Here is a 14,631-nt window from a genome sequence, read left to right as displayed (position 1 = left end):
GGACTGACATTCTGAATTGTAATTTATAACAAAGACATGGTGAATGTAGAAGAAGATGTTTAATTTGTAGCGTAGTTTAACCTCTATTTATATCTCAAATTCTCAACCATTGAAACTGTAGAACCTCAACTGAGATTTTCTCTGATATCTGTATAGCAACTTGGGGATGAATCACTATTGAGCTAGGGAACAAGGTAGTAATGTGCTGGGGCAACTTATATAGATAGCAGTCTAGCTACGCTAGGTCACCGAGTCACTTCCATGGAATAGTCTCTGGCTTTAACTGGTTTCAGCTATCTGGATATCATGGTGTTTGTTCTATACTTTTCCTACCTTCCCCTCCGTAATGTAGATATTATGTTACGATCCCCGGGATCGTAGCCATGGATCGACATGGTTGCGAAAGAGAAAGAAGGAAAACAAGAGGAAAAGAAACTAAGCAAATAAAACTGATTCAATAATTCGATATCTCCATACAATTCTTATTAGCTATTTAAGCAGAGAAAGACTAGAGGTAGTGGACTCATGTAAGGAAAAGCCCAAATAGGCCCAAACAACAATGATGGCCCATGTACAAAGATAGAGTCGTAACATTGCCACCCGCTCAAAGAACAGGCTTGACCTCAAGCCTGCGTTACCTTAAAAACATGTAAGAAAAAGAAAGTGAACCCCTAGGACTTCAGGAGAAACCAGTCTTCTCTCTGGCATTGCTTTAATCACCATAATTGCTTCAACACATGATATAATGGATCCATGATATAGACCTGCAATACCATCAGATTTCAATGTCTTCCTACAGACATCAACCAGACCATTGAATTGTCGTTCTCCTCCCTTCTTTGTAGCCTTAGAATCACGAGCCAAATGGGTACAAGCATAGTACAAGGAGTAGACAAAGAGAAGAGAAGAAGCACCTCCTGAGGCCAAGTTACTAGCAAACCATTTCCAATAACAATCCGTGTCTTCAACTTTGCGTGGGAGCTCAGAGTCTTTTGAAAGATGAGTAATTATGTTCCTGTCAGTAACATCCAGTTCCTTAAATAGGAGATTGGAGCTCTCCATTTTCTCAATTACGACTCCATTCCCTTGGTTCTCAGAGATTGATTCCAGTTGTGCTGTAGTCACTATGGCGCCATCAACATATTGCGACCAAACATCATTTATGCCCATAGAACTAACACGGAGGGGGTACAGCATGGCGGTGAACTTATGGTGGATTACAAATGAGGAAATGGAAGCAACAACTAGAGCAGCACAAAATGATTCAGCATATGAACTGAAAAGATCAGATTCCATACCAGCAATATCTCCAAATGCATCATCGCTTAAACTGCAAAATTGAACTGCTGGAAATTTTGACAACCAAGTGTGAACAATTTCTTTACAACAGCCAACAACCATGTAAACTTTAACTTTCAGGCTTATGTAGGTTGCACCCTAAACAACTGCAGTGCCAAAATCTGAAAACTTTACTTGAAGCATATGAGACATCACTTTCCTGTAAAGAACATAAATATCCACAGTGGTAAGGTAAGGTGTCTCTTGGGTGTTCAGGTCATCAATTCCCAAATTGGTAGCACCATCTATCAAAGCTTCAAATTTCCTGTCTTTTGGTTTCTCAACAAACTCAATAATGAATCCCTCTTCATACATCAAGGCATGTACAACATCCCAGTCCACCATTTGATCATTAATATGATATGCCCAGATATGTAATATACTTGCAGCTTCTCTCTTAAACTTTGTACTATGAATTGCAAGCAACCAAATCAAAAATGAGTTTCCAACGCCATCCATCGTGATGCTCTCTCCACATAATGCAGCAACAATTGTATCCATTATACTAACATTTGAACTCATCAGCCGCTCCTTACTAACACTCCTTAAAAGCATTTTGGCAAGCACATTCATATATTCATAAAATAACTTGCCATTTCTTATCATTATCCCAAATGAGTCATCAGGGAGCAAATTTCCAGCATTATCGATGAAAGCAATATAAATCACAGCATAGAGCTTAATCAAGTCATACAATACCCCATAAAAAGATGCTCGAAAGTATTGAGGACTGGAAATGATGGCAGTGAATACCTGAGAGACTAAGCTTTGGGTCACTAGACTAATTTCGGCCGATGCTTTTCTGCAATAGGGTGGTGTTTCCTTCGATGTCTCACAATTACCCAGTTCAAAGAAAAGAATGAACCACGACAATAGATGCGATCGAGATTGGGTGTCAATGGAGCAGACTGCCATCTTATTGTCGAGCTTGAGGCATTCCTTAAGAACAAAATTTGGTTTCTTAGTATTCTCCTCCCCTGCAATTTTAGCCATAACTTTTGATTTCCACCTCTCCAATATTTGCACCAACACCTCTTTTGCCTTATCAAAATGACCTGACCTACAAAATCGATAGACCAGAGCCAACTGTTCATTGCAAAATTCCTCTTTCATCATAATCTGCTGCTCAAGGTTAGAATCATCCGCCACGTTCGTAAATTCCTTGAACCCACTCTGAACTGGTAGTAAAATCTTCAACTTCGTCCTACTTGTAGGAATCTGCCAACCTTTTGGAGTAGAGGTGGAGTCTCCAGGCCATATAATATACCCAAGACTACTATTGGAAGTAGAGAATGAGCTGTTCATTGCGGTTTTGGAGTTCAAGTTTCTCACAAATTCATTTTCAGGTGTCCAATACCCCATCACATTCTCCCCGGTACCAATCACATTAACAATCTGAAAAGTTGATGGATGTGGCAACCCATTTAGGAAGCTAAAACCCTCGGAAAGCCCTATGAATTTTGTCCTTGACAATGCTTCCACTACTGGAGGACCGATATCCGACACTCCAAGCTTCTCCAAATCAATAACCATCTCAATCCAATTATGCCCATTTTCAGTATTCACATAAACCTCTGCTGGGAGAACATATTCACGCATCAACACATCGTCACTGATCTGTATTCCCACATTGATTTCAGTAACCATCTGAGAACCAGTGCTTGCATGCGGGTCTACATCATGTGCAGACTCATTGATACCAGCCAAATTCACTGCCACAGCTGGGATGTCCAGCGGTATATCTCCAACAAACGTTGTAGCCTCAATTGATGGAGGGAGAGATGAACCAGCTGAAGCTTGTGTGGAAACAGAGAGGTCTGTGGGTTCCGTTACAATTATGGGTCCCACCTGTCCTTTTGCAGCAACTCCAGTCAATACAACCCCTTTGGTGGTTTCCAAAATCTTATCCCGCTCTTCTCTTGTTGCGAGTGAAGGTAAAAGCACCATAGCTGGCTTCACTTTTTCTTGTTGACTGGACTTTCTGGCTGCTGATGGCTCTGTGGTTGGGGGAATATATGGCAGGCTATTCAACGGTGCCACATTCAATATGGGTTTAGCAGGATCTATCTGATCTGGGTCATTACTTTGACTTGCCCTTCCAAACCTGGGCGGGTCGGAAAAACCATCGGAGAGTTGGCCGAGATAGTCTGAAACGTCGTCGCCGCGAGGAGTTGCTCGGGCTTTGTGCGTTTGCTCTGGGTTGGTGTTTCAGTCATTTCGTCAAACACCTTCTGAGCAACTTTAGGTGAAGCAATTGGGGCTTGTGTGGGAGTAAAGTGGTCTGGGGCTTCCGTTGCCTGAACTAAAGAAGACGAGGTGTTTCCGGAAGACAGTAGAGTTCCGAACTGCACCGCCGGTGATTCTGATGTACCGATCAGAGTTTTTCGACCCACACGTAGCTGACCCAGCTCCTCCATAATCTCAACTGTTGCCTTGGAGTTGTGACGTGGGAAGGCACCTCCATTTTCTGCCTGGATGGCCCAAAGACTGCGCTTGTGGTACATCTCGGACCTCGAGTACTTACCCACACCATGGAGCATATATGGGTTTTGGGTCTTTTTGGCAATTCTCTCTTTCGCCGCCATGGCGACTCTATGTCTGAAAAGCCGAAACAACTTGCGATTCAGAGAAAGAGGTTTGGGATCTGGACATTGAGGTTGGGGCACAAAAGTGAGTGGTTGCGGTGAAGGTGGATCGAACACCTGACCTTCAGATAATGCAACGATAGGTGAAGGTGGAGCAATAGGATGAATCGGTTGCAAGTATGGAGGTGGGACGAAATGGGAGTGAGTCTGAGGAACACATGAAAATTGATGAGGGAGTAAGTGGCCATTGATGATGGGTGCAGAAGGGTTGTGTGGCGGAGGTGGGTAAGGATTGGGTTGTATGAAGTTGGTCACCATTTGAGCTTGGCTATAGGGGTTACCTTGAAGATGATTTGACCGAGCATAGTAATAGATGCCGGATATCCCACCGCCGTAACCAGCCGGAAACAGGCCCAGTTGCGGGCTCTGATACTAGTTGTTACAATCCCCGGGATCGTAGCCATGGATCGACATGGTTGCAAAAGAGAAAGAAGGAAAACAAGATGAAAAGAAACTATGCAAATAAAACTGATTCAATAATTCGATATCTCCATACAATTCCTATTAGCTATTTAAGCAGAGAAAGACTAGAGGTAGTGGACTCATGTAAGGAAAAGTCCAAATAGGCCCAAACAACAATAATGGGCCATGTTCAAAGATAGAGTCGTAACATATTATGTGTCGGTGCTATGAACAATAGTATCGTGTTAAAAATAAATGAGATAGTAACTTGTTCCTTGAAGAAGAAGAAGAAGAAACAAAGGGTGTATAGTTTATTGGGAATTCTTTGATTTATTTCTATGAAGAATGTGGGGACTAGGATTATGCCCGGAAGCTGTTTGATCAAATGCTTGAGAGAACTAGTTTGATTTGTGGTTATGGTGAGAGGAATATGCCAAAGGCGGCTGATTCTTTGTTTTTTGAGATAATGGCTACTGGGATTAAACCCAATTCGGCGACAATGGTGTGTGTCATTTCTGCTTGCGCAAAGTTGAAGGATGCGGCTTTGAGTGAGAGGGTGTGTGCTAAGATAATTACATTGGGAAGTCTGGGATGAAGAGTGAATTCACTTGTTGATATGTATATGAAATGGTTGAGATTTGTTGGTTTTTCTAAGCTAGGCACTGCAAATCAAGGTAGTCCATACAATTGGTTGATATAATCTAGTATTAATATTTGGTTTCACTGTGTTACTTGCATTTTGTGTAATTACCGGATGGAACAAAATTGATAGAGTTTGAGTAATGACAGTTATTCAAACAAGCAACAACACAAATAAAAGAACACAAGAATTGCTGACGCAGTGTAAACCTCTCCACTGAGGAAACTTCACTGCGAGGCTGTTTACGTAGCCTACACGAGAATTAAATCCAATATGAATCAAGGTTGTTACAGATCACAAGTAGTGGTATTCAACTCAACCACATTGACTAGCAACAATGCTAACTTGCTCACAACTGTAAAAGACCTATTCTAAACAACTATGAAGCAATCTGTATAGATGAAGAAATCTGGACACGCCTTCAGATTCAATCTTGCCTTGAAGCCTCACTGATCTCAATCACATATGCAAGTGATGAATGCAGTGAACAAGCAGTATGATCAATCAATCAAACAAACAATGAGAGTTTTGTAAAACAGTTAGTGCAGACTATGCAGCACAATTAAAATTCTCAATCAGAAAACTCTAACTGCCACAATGCAGTTTCAAAACCTTTTATAGAAGATAAAGACTCCCCCTCAATCCAATCACATTAATCACAAATTGAGATAAGCTTGGAAGGTTTTTTTAAACACATCGTGAGACTCAACTAATCCTTACGGATATCATGTAATTGTCATCTCTAAGGAAAGTTATCTGATATGCAATCATAACCATTCTAAATGCAGATACGATTTCCTGAACTTCTTTCCTTAAACATTATAAGATAGCAATTAGTTTAGTCCCACAATATATGCATCAATCACATGCAAATTGATATGATATGCAAATTAAAAGCTCTCCAAACCTAGACCATATTTTCAGAATTATATGGAGGAAAAAGAATCGTGTACAATCAATGCGCCTAACCCTAATTGATTCCTATTAGGAAAAATCTTTTTAACAAAAGATTGCCAATTAAAATAAACAGACCTAAATCAATTAGGTCTTCAAAGGGATGTTTTTAACTGGTGAAAAATATCTTTGGATAATAAAACATAAGAATAGAAAGATACTTTCCGAAAACAAACTTCCTAAAACCTAGGACTGACTCGAGGATTGCAACACATGTTGCAATCCCAATGCATATGCTGACAGCTGACTCATGAGATGCATTTACTTGTAACGTCTCTGAGATCAGTATTAGGCCCTTTTCCAGCTTCTTCATTGATGAATTATCATGATATGCTTCACTAGCTTTGTATGGGAATGCCAACAAATAACATGTATAAAATCTTGTACTTACATTTTGATTAATGTTATCTAGTAATGTTTCTGGGTGATTAATGTTATACATTTTGATTGTTGCTTCTGTTTGCAGTGGGAACTATAAACTTTCACTTCGAATGATTGTAGATTCGGCCAAAATCGGGTACATGCTGATCTGTTTGAATTTGAGATGACTGCAAATAAACTAGAAGTAAAGGTATGTGCTATTTGCCTATTTCCCTTGCTCATCATCCGTTTCTCATCCCAGTTGATGTAGTTTTCTTAATCAATGTTCAATAAAAGAGAAAATATCTCCTCTTACAAGATACCAATTTCATATTTTCTCCCACTCACATTGCAAGGCCTAAACCATTTCTAAATCCCACGGCCGGAGGAATGTTCGTATCTCTTGACGGAAGTCCTTGATCTTTGATGTGGTTTATGGTTTCCGGTCTCAACTGGAAGCTTGCCAGCGATGTCATGCTGACGACATCTTTTCCATCAAAGGATGTTAGGTTTTGGGCTTGTGCGTAGCCTGGGCTTGGCCTTATTGTTTATTCTTGGGCAAATGCTCAATTACATTTTGACTAAAGGGTCGGGCCAGCAAACCCTGGGATAAGAGTCCTGCCATATTACTCAGGTTCAGCTAGTTATTCAGCTTCTAAATCTCTAGCATTTGAAGCCATTTTTTGTAGTTGGTAGTTTGATACGTGTTTTCTTTTAGGTTGCAGGGCCTTATGGGCTGCCTTTAACTCCAGCAAGGCGTGCACTTTTCATTGTGTACCGGACGGCTCTTCCTTATGTTGGAGAAAGAATTAGGTCCTAACTCTCAACCTGCCCTTTTTATTTTTGATATCTTGATTTTGAGACTTTACGGATGGATTGATGTATGGCTGTTTCTGGATTTTTCTGTTACCAGTTCTCGATCTGCTAACCTTGGCATTCTCCTTGCTGATTCCCAGTCTGATGAGGTTTACAGCTTCAGTGCTCAGTCTTCTTCAATCACTCGCGCCGCATCTTCCTCCACGCCGCCGGCTTCTGTTTCAGCTCTCAAAAGATTGAAGCAGAGATTGAATGAATTGTGGCTTTCTGCAGTTCGGAAATGGCCTACAGTACACTTATGACTTATGCACCTGTAATCTTTCTCAATCAAGCGCCGACTTTTGATTTGAGCTAATAGAACTGTGTCTCTTTGAGAGCTGTTCTTATTCATTGGGTTTTCTCTTGTTTGGCTCAATGGCATTTTAATTTACTTTTGTTGTCTTTTGTGCTCAGATAACCTTGGTAGAATGTCTTTCGTAGTTACTGTCTCTATGATGCTGGTTCATCCCGGTTCTCCCAATAGCTCGAATTTCTGCAGTTGGTCATATGTGCCAACCTGATGTTCTTTTACTTTGAAGGTGAGTTCGGAATTTAGATGCTCATGTATTGTTGTGAAAATTCTAATGGGGGTTTTGGGTAGAATCTAAGTTCCTTGCTACCATCGATTCTTTGCAGGTCTCTACTATCATATATCGAAACATGCTGCAGGCATTCATTATGTGTTCATTGGAAAACCATCTAACCAAGTTTATCAGTAAGATTGTTAAATTTGTATCAATTTAGAAGAAGAGATAACAACATCAGCTCATGTATGGCTGCAGTGTATTCCATTACCTGTTAAGGACAAGCCAAAGGTGGGTGGGTGTTGGTTGTTGCCTTACAGATGTCAGATTCAATTTTTACTGGCTGACGGCTTTTAAACTGAAAAGTTGTGGGGGTTCACCTGGTATGCTTGTCAACATCAACTGAACTTGATCTATCAGGAAGCAGTTTTGTTATTCTTCCCACCTACATTGGCAAATTTGTCAACTTATGGAAACTGGACTTGCACTGTTGCAAGAGGCTTCAAGAAATTCCCCATCTTCCACCTAAAGTAAAATGGATAGACGCGAGTGTGAGTCATTGTAATTATATTCAAAGTTGTCAATGGTATTAGAGCAGAAATACTCACAAGGTATTGAATGGATCAACTTGTGGAATTGCCATCGATTGTGTGACAGTCTAGGTATTTGTATGGAAAAGTTGGAAAGAATTATATTGAATCAGGTATGTATCTCTCCTTCTATCATATTTACGTATATACAGAGGAATAGAGTAATGACATGCACATTTATAGACTCATACCATATATTTTGTCCTCGAGACCAAATTTCTCTGAGATGTGCATACATACATGAGGGTCTCACATGGGTTACTGGTTTGGAGACATGTATTGAGTAAATTAATACAGTATATATAGCTAGTTCTATTGACATGTTCAGTAACATTTCAATAATTGCAGGTGTCTGAAGAAGTTACGCCAACTAATGGTGTATCCATTGAATTTGGAGCTTACATTTGGATTAATAATGTATATGTAGATGGTGATTTCTGGTTTCATAAGAAGTGGTGATGTGAAGTCAGTTTGGAAAATGTTCAATGAGATGCCAAAAAAGTGATCTTGTCTCTTGGAACACTATGATTGGTGCTCTGGTGCAAGAGAGCAAGTTTAGGAAGCAGTTGAACTTTTCCGGGTGATGCAGACTGAGGGAATAAAAGGAGATAGGGTGACAAAGGTGGAGGTTGTATCTGTCTGCGGATATCTAGGAGCTCTTGGTCTTGCAAAGTGGACCCATGTTTATATCGAAAAAAATGAAATTAACTGTGACATGCGGCTCGGGACAGCTTTGTTTGACATGTTTGGTAGATGTGGCGACCCTCAAAGTGCAATGAAGGTGTTCGATAACATGGCAAGAAGAGATGTTTCTGCTTGGACAGCAGCCATTGGAGCAATGGTTATGCAAGGAAATGGGGAGCGAGCTCTAGAGCTTTTTGATGACATGCTTAAGCAAGGGGTGAAACCAGATGAAGTAGTCTTTGAGGCAGTACCAAGTACTAACAGCATGCAGCCATATTAGTATTTTGGAACAAGGGCGGAAGATTTTCATGTCAATGCAATCGGTCCATGGCATTTCCCTCATATTGTTCATTACGGTTGCATGGTTGATCTACTTGGCTGAGCAGGGCGCTTGGAAGAAGCTGTTGATCTGGTAAAGAGCATGCCAATGGAACCTAATGATGTCATTTGGGGCACTCTCTTGACTGCTTGTCGAACCCACAAAAACGTCGAAATGGCAGCATATGCAGCTGAACAGGCATCTAAATTGACTACTCAGAGGAGTGGTATTCATGTGCTTCTTTCAAACATATATGCATCAGCTGGGAAATGGGTTGGTGTTGCAAAAGTGAGGCTACAATTGAAGGACAAAAGGATTCAAAAGGCACCATGATCCCGTTCCATTGAAGTTAATGGAGCGATCCATGAGTTTACCTCTGGTGGTGATACTGAAATGCACAGAGAGAAGAGCCACATTGTGCAAGAAATAAATAGCAGATTCAGAGATGCTGGTCACGTTCCTGATTGGATAATGTTCTGCTTGATGTTGATGAGAAGGAGAAAGAGTTCTTGCTCAGTCGACAGAGTGAGAAAGTGGCCATAGCTTTTGGGCTTATAGGTACAGGGCAAGGAATTCCAATTCGCGTGGTGCATCAACTAATCAGCATATCTAGATGGCATCTGGGGTTACCATACTGGCACCTTAAGAAATAGAAGCAAGTACCTCTAGGTATGTTAGGAAAGAACTTTGATCTTAGTAAACGGCTCCATGGATTGGTAGCAATTTTTATTTGTATATATTTTCTGGAAAAGTTTGACAGCCTGTATTCCATTGCGGTGAAGTGGGGTGGTTGATGAGACTGATTGTCTGCAGAGTCATAGGTAAGTGTCATGAGGCTCTTCTGCAGGACAACTACAATACAATCTGTATTCATCCCCAAGTATTTATATGCATCAAAATTTATCAATATGTAAGTTTTGTAAATGTGATAATCTGTATCTTTTCATTTTCCAAGTTTTGTGACTTATAGGAAGTAGTCGAACTATCTCTATGCTACTGTTGTTGTATGATTAGGTTGTTTCAGAATAAGAGTGCGTAACTAGCATGGCAAAGAAGCTTGTATTCTAACAGAATCATGAAGTGGATGGAACTTGGCAGTTTCTTTGTAAATAACTAAATATATCAGTGACCCAACCATTGTTATAATTGGCATTATTTACAATCATTGACTATACTCTTTGGTTGTGGTCATAAGTTGGACCTTCTATACATGCTTTACAATTACTTTGTCTCCTTGAACAAATTTGGCTTGAAGGATTGAGTACCCTATGAGGCTTAGTTTGGGATTGATTTTGGAGGTGATTTTGAACCTACTTCTGCTTTTGGACTTATGCTATGCTGTTTGGTAAAATGTTTAGAAAAGTGGCTTTTGGTCCGTATTGATTCTCTAAGAAGCTGAAATTGAGAAGCAACATTTACCAGCTTTGGGAAGCTGATTCTGAGAAAACACTGAGTGAACAGTGTTTCATTAAATGAAATTTTCTCTTTTTTCCTATTATGTCCTCATCTTCTCTATGATTTACCTTGACCCAGATAGGGTTTTATTATGCTCAGCTCCTCTCTCCCCAGCCTCCTCTGCCGTCAAAACTCAAACCACCTAAGCTCATAGATCGATATCTTCTGTGTCTTCAAAAAACCCGATTCCTTCGCTCCTCCGCCACACGCCCCAAACCCAAAGCATTCCCGGACCCCAGCTTCTTCAACCTCCTTTCGTACTTGGTAAGCTCCTCATCAATTTCGCGTAATCACATCTTCGCAAGCCTACCCAGAACCACTCTATCACCGCCTCTCTCTCTCTCTCTCTCTCTCTCTCTCTCTCTCTCTCAAACCCAGCAGCAAATTGAGCCGAAAGTTTCTGTCTTCAGCGAATCAAACTCACTGTAAGTCCTCTCCTTCTCCATCTTTCCCCAAATTTACAGTATATTGCTGTTGCAAGCTTCTTTTGGGTTTTGAGTTTTGAACCAGAAAGTTAACATCTTGATGTTGAATTCTGACCAGGGAAATTTCGTTGTTATTTGCAGTCGTGTCCTGATGGGATTGTGATTCGTACTTCATCTACAAGCCTTCAACTTGGATTATTCGAGTAAGTTTTCGGGTTAAGAAGTGATAACCTTTGTTGTTTAATGAGTTTAGATGGCTGTTTATTTGGTTTAAGTCTAACTACTGTTCTTCTGATTTATAATGTCCTATTTGAATTTTGATTTTATAGGTACTGTTGCAAGCTTCGATTCACTGCCAAATTACCGCACACAGAGACGGAGTAAGTATCAAACTGCTTCGATTCAATTCAATTCCAGTCCCTCCAAATTTCTGTACATGATAAAACCAAATGATAACTTGCCTGGACCCAAATCTCAGTATTCAGATTCTCATATGCCTATGGTAAATGATAGTAATGAGTATTTTCTTCGTTCTGCTTTATGCAGTTTCAGGAAGCAAAATCCTGAATCGAAGTTCCAATTCGCTACAGTTAGAAAACCTTAAAAGGCCTGTTTCTGCAGATGCCGCATAAAAATAAATTTAAGAATAAGGGTTCACTGGAAACTCGAACCTTCACCATAATCAATTATGTTTGGCTGAACTCCAGCCCACTGAAATTACTAAGAAAGCAAACGACTTGAAAACCCTATGATCTTACTTGGAATAAAAATTTGGTTTACAAGTTTGAAATAGAAGATTACGAAAGCATCGAAGTAAGAGAAATCATACCTGATTGATTGTTGTTGGGAGACGAGAGAGCGCGGGAGACGGTGGGTCTATAGCGTCACGGCGAAGATGGACGCGAACGAGCCTCTGACAGAAGGTGCTCTCAACGAAGTGGTCTTCTCACTCTTTGCACTATAAAGCCCTTTTTTTTTTTAATTGAAAATAAGGGGCCCTTATTTTCAATTAAAAAAAAAGCAAAAAAAAAAAATGGAAAAAATGGGCTTTATAGTGCAAAGAGTGAGAAGACCAGTTCTCTGAGAGCACCTTCCGTTGTACAAACAGAGGCTTGTTCGCGTCCATCTTCGCCGTGACGCTATAGATCCACCATCTCCCGCGTGCTCTCCTCTCCCAACAACAATCAATCTGGTATGATTTCTCTTACTTCGATGCTTTCGTAATCTTCTATTTCGAACGTGTAAACCAAATTTTTATTCAAAGTAAGATCATAGGGTTTTCAAGTCGTTTGCTTTCTTAGTAATTTCAGTGGGCTGGAGTTCAGCCAAACATAAGTTGATTATGGTGAAGGTTCGAGTTTCCAGTGAATACTTTTTCTTAAATTTATTTTTATGCAGCATCTGCAGAAATAAGTCTTTTAAGGTTTTCTAACTGTAGCGAATTGGAACTTCGATTCAGGATTTGGCTTCTTGAAACTACATAAAGCAGAACGAAGAAAATACTCATTACTATCGTTTACCATAGGCATATGAGAATCTGAATACTGAGATTTGGGTCCAGGCAAGTTATCATTTGGTTTTATCATGTACAGAAATTTCTTTAGCATAGTGTTTCTGTTAATCAAATTAATAGAATTTGTAAAAGTTCTAGAAACACAGATTTGGGTCCTGTTCAAGATAGGTAACGAATATAAATGTGCAATTTACTCATCATCTAGATTGACATTTGGGTCCGGTTTAAGATACTTGGTGATCGCGGACTTGAGATTAACAATGGGGAAAAACAGTATTGCGACGGAGTTACTATTCTTTGGATGTTCAAGGATGAGTTAACAAAATGAATTGCCCCGCTCTGCAGGGATGCCTTTTGATTAAGAATCCATCCTTAGTTGTGTGTAGTTGCACCAATTAGTTGTAAGAAAGCTTTTATTCATCATATAAAGCTCATTGTATACACTTCTTTCTGGACTTTTTTTATATTTCAAATAGGTTCTGTAGTTGCAACATTCACGAGGTGAAGTTTATTTAAATTTCTGTAGTTTACTTTGATATACATAAGGAGCAGATTCATGAATTTAGTATCAGTAAGGTTAGATAAGGCTGTAAGATTTGTTTTCTCTTAAGAAGATGATTTACATAAGAGAAGTGAAGGCTATAGTTTCCGTGTTTCTACAAAATGCAATGTACTGTAGACTTTTTGTTATTGTTGCTTCTGTTGTTGTTGTTGTGACGATGTGATACTATTGGTACAACTGAAATTATGTTTATGAGGATGCTTCCTGCTCCTGAATGCTGTTGCTATATCTTTTGTAGAGAGTCATGTCTAGTAGTAAAGCTGAAGAACCTGTAAATGAGCAAGCAGTTGCAAATAAGTTTGCTGCCATGAGGTCTGAACTCAACCAAATTTACTCTAAAATCACTGAGCTAGAGATGGACGTGAGTGAGCACTCATTGGTGATCAATGCCATCCAGCCACTCGACCCATCCAGGCGGTGCTTCCGAATGATTGGAGGTGTGCTGGTGGAGAGAACCATCAAGGAGGTCCTGCCTGCTGTGCAGCGTAACAAAGAAGGGATTGAGGAGGTTATTACTCGGCTGAATGAGGCTTTGGAAAGGAAGAAAAAAGAAATTTCTGACTTTGAGGCCAAGTACAAGATCCGGATAAGAAAGAACGACAGTGAGGAGAAGGATGATGGTGCTCGCAAAGAAGGAACTGCTCAAGGAGTCCTGGTCGGCCCTGCTGGTGGAAGCGAATGAATGATAAAGCTCTTCCACCAGACTCATCTTGTTTTCTGAAACCTGTTAAATGTAGTGTGCTTTCAAGTGTACTAGGTGTGCTAGGGATTTGGGGTTTATGGTCCAGACTAGTAGAATATTACAACTCTTGCACTGAATCAATGACTTTGTATTTGTAACCTTTAATTATGCGGTTCTTTCTTTTAGGAAGGATTAAGGAAAAACTAGAACAATCATATCAAAATTATGCGTCAAAATTTTCGATATACAATGCTATTGAGTAGTGAGTTGAGCCAAAATATTCCAATATTCAACATAAAGAAACGAGTCAAATGACCCAAAATATACATTTTCTGTCTTGATATCCTCAGTAGAAAAACTCCTGAACCCTCTGCCGGTGAAAACCCAGTACTCGCCAAAACAGCAAGGGTGACATTATCGGGACCTGGGCGAATATGTGAAGCGCCATGGTCACAGACTCGGTTGTGGTACTGCTAAGACCGAATTTGGATGGTGTTTGGATTTTGGGGGGATAAAGGATGGGACACATTGGGCCTATTTTTTAGCCCAAACTTGAGACCTCTCCTCCATTAGCCCAGACTTGGAAGATAGAAAATGTAATAGTAAAAGCAAGACAACTTAGGCTATGTTTGGTATGGCTGTTTCTTGAGAAAAAGCTGGCTTCTGCTTATTTCTGAGAATAA

The 14,631-nt window shown here is 40.1% G+C and overlaps 3 protein-coding genes and 1 pseudogene across 9 annotated transcripts; 3 read left to right on the top strand and 1 right to left on the bottom strand.

Moving 5' to 3' along the window:
- Nucleotides 1–639: 639 nt before the first annotated feature.
- LOC112198600 lies at nucleotides 640–1,401 on the bottom strand. Its single transcript, XM_024339748.1, has one exon. The coding sequence runs from the start codon at nucleotides 1,399–1,401 to the stop codon at nucleotides 640–642; it is 762 nt and encodes a 253-aa protein (XP_024195516.1).
- Nucleotides 1,402–4,851: 3,450 nt separating this feature from the next.
- Nucleotides 4,852–7,913, top strand: LOC112198599 (peroxisome biogenesis factor 10). Its single transcript, XM_024339747.1, has 6 exons — nucleotides 4,852–4,943; nucleotides 6,481–6,550; nucleotides 7,058–7,152; nucleotides 7,253–7,445; nucleotides 7,679–7,733; nucleotides 7,831–7,913. The coding sequence occupies exons 1-6, from the start codon at nucleotides 4,852–4,854 to the stop codon at nucleotides 7,911–7,913; spliced, it is 588 nt and encodes a 195-aa protein (XP_024195515.1).
- On the top strand, nucleotides 7,001–10,240 carry LOC112197758 (annotated as a pseudogene).
- An 869-nt stretch (nucleotides 10,241–11,109) lies between these two features.
- On the top strand, nucleotides 11,110–14,171 carry LOC112197763 (probable prefoldin subunit 2). 7 transcript variants are annotated; one of them, XM_024338590.2, is made up of 4 exons: nucleotides 11,110–11,191; nucleotides 11,333–11,394; nucleotides 11,521–11,571; nucleotides 13,505–14,171. In XM_024338590.2, exon 4 carries the CDS (start codon nucleotides 13,511–13,513, stop codon nucleotides 13,946–13,948), a length of 438 nt encoding a protein of 145 aa, XP_024194358.1. In that variant the 5' UTR covers nucleotides 11,110–11,191; nucleotides 11,333–11,394; nucleotides 11,521–11,571; nucleotides 13,505–13,510; the 3' UTR covers nucleotides 13,949–14,171. The 7 variants fall into 7 exon arrangements, with proteins under 7 accessions (XP_024194358.1, XP_024194362.1, XP_024194363.1 ...); XM_024338595.2 differs by lacking the exon at nucleotides 11,521–11,571 and adding an exon at nucleotides 12,699–12,752 and having other exon boundaries at nucleotides 11,134–11,191; nucleotides 11,333–11,395; XM_040519020.1 differs by lacking the exons at nucleotides 11,110–11,191; nucleotides 11,333–11,394; nucleotides 11,521–11,571 and adding exons at nucleotides 12,273–12,383; nucleotides 12,493–12,542; nucleotides 12,651–12,752.
- Nucleotides 14,172–14,631: the final 460 nt, after the last annotated feature.

The sequence above is a fragment of the Rosa chinensis genome, chromosome 4 (genome assembly GCF_002994745.2).
Source record: "Rosa chinensis cultivar Old Blush chromosome 4, RchiOBHm-V2, whole genome shotgun sequence".
NCBI classification, from domain to species: domain Eukaryota; kingdom Viridiplantae; phylum Streptophyta; class Magnoliopsida; order Rosales; family Rosaceae; genus Rosa; species Rosa chinensis.
This window is presented reverse-complemented; position numbering and strand designations above follow the sequence as displayed.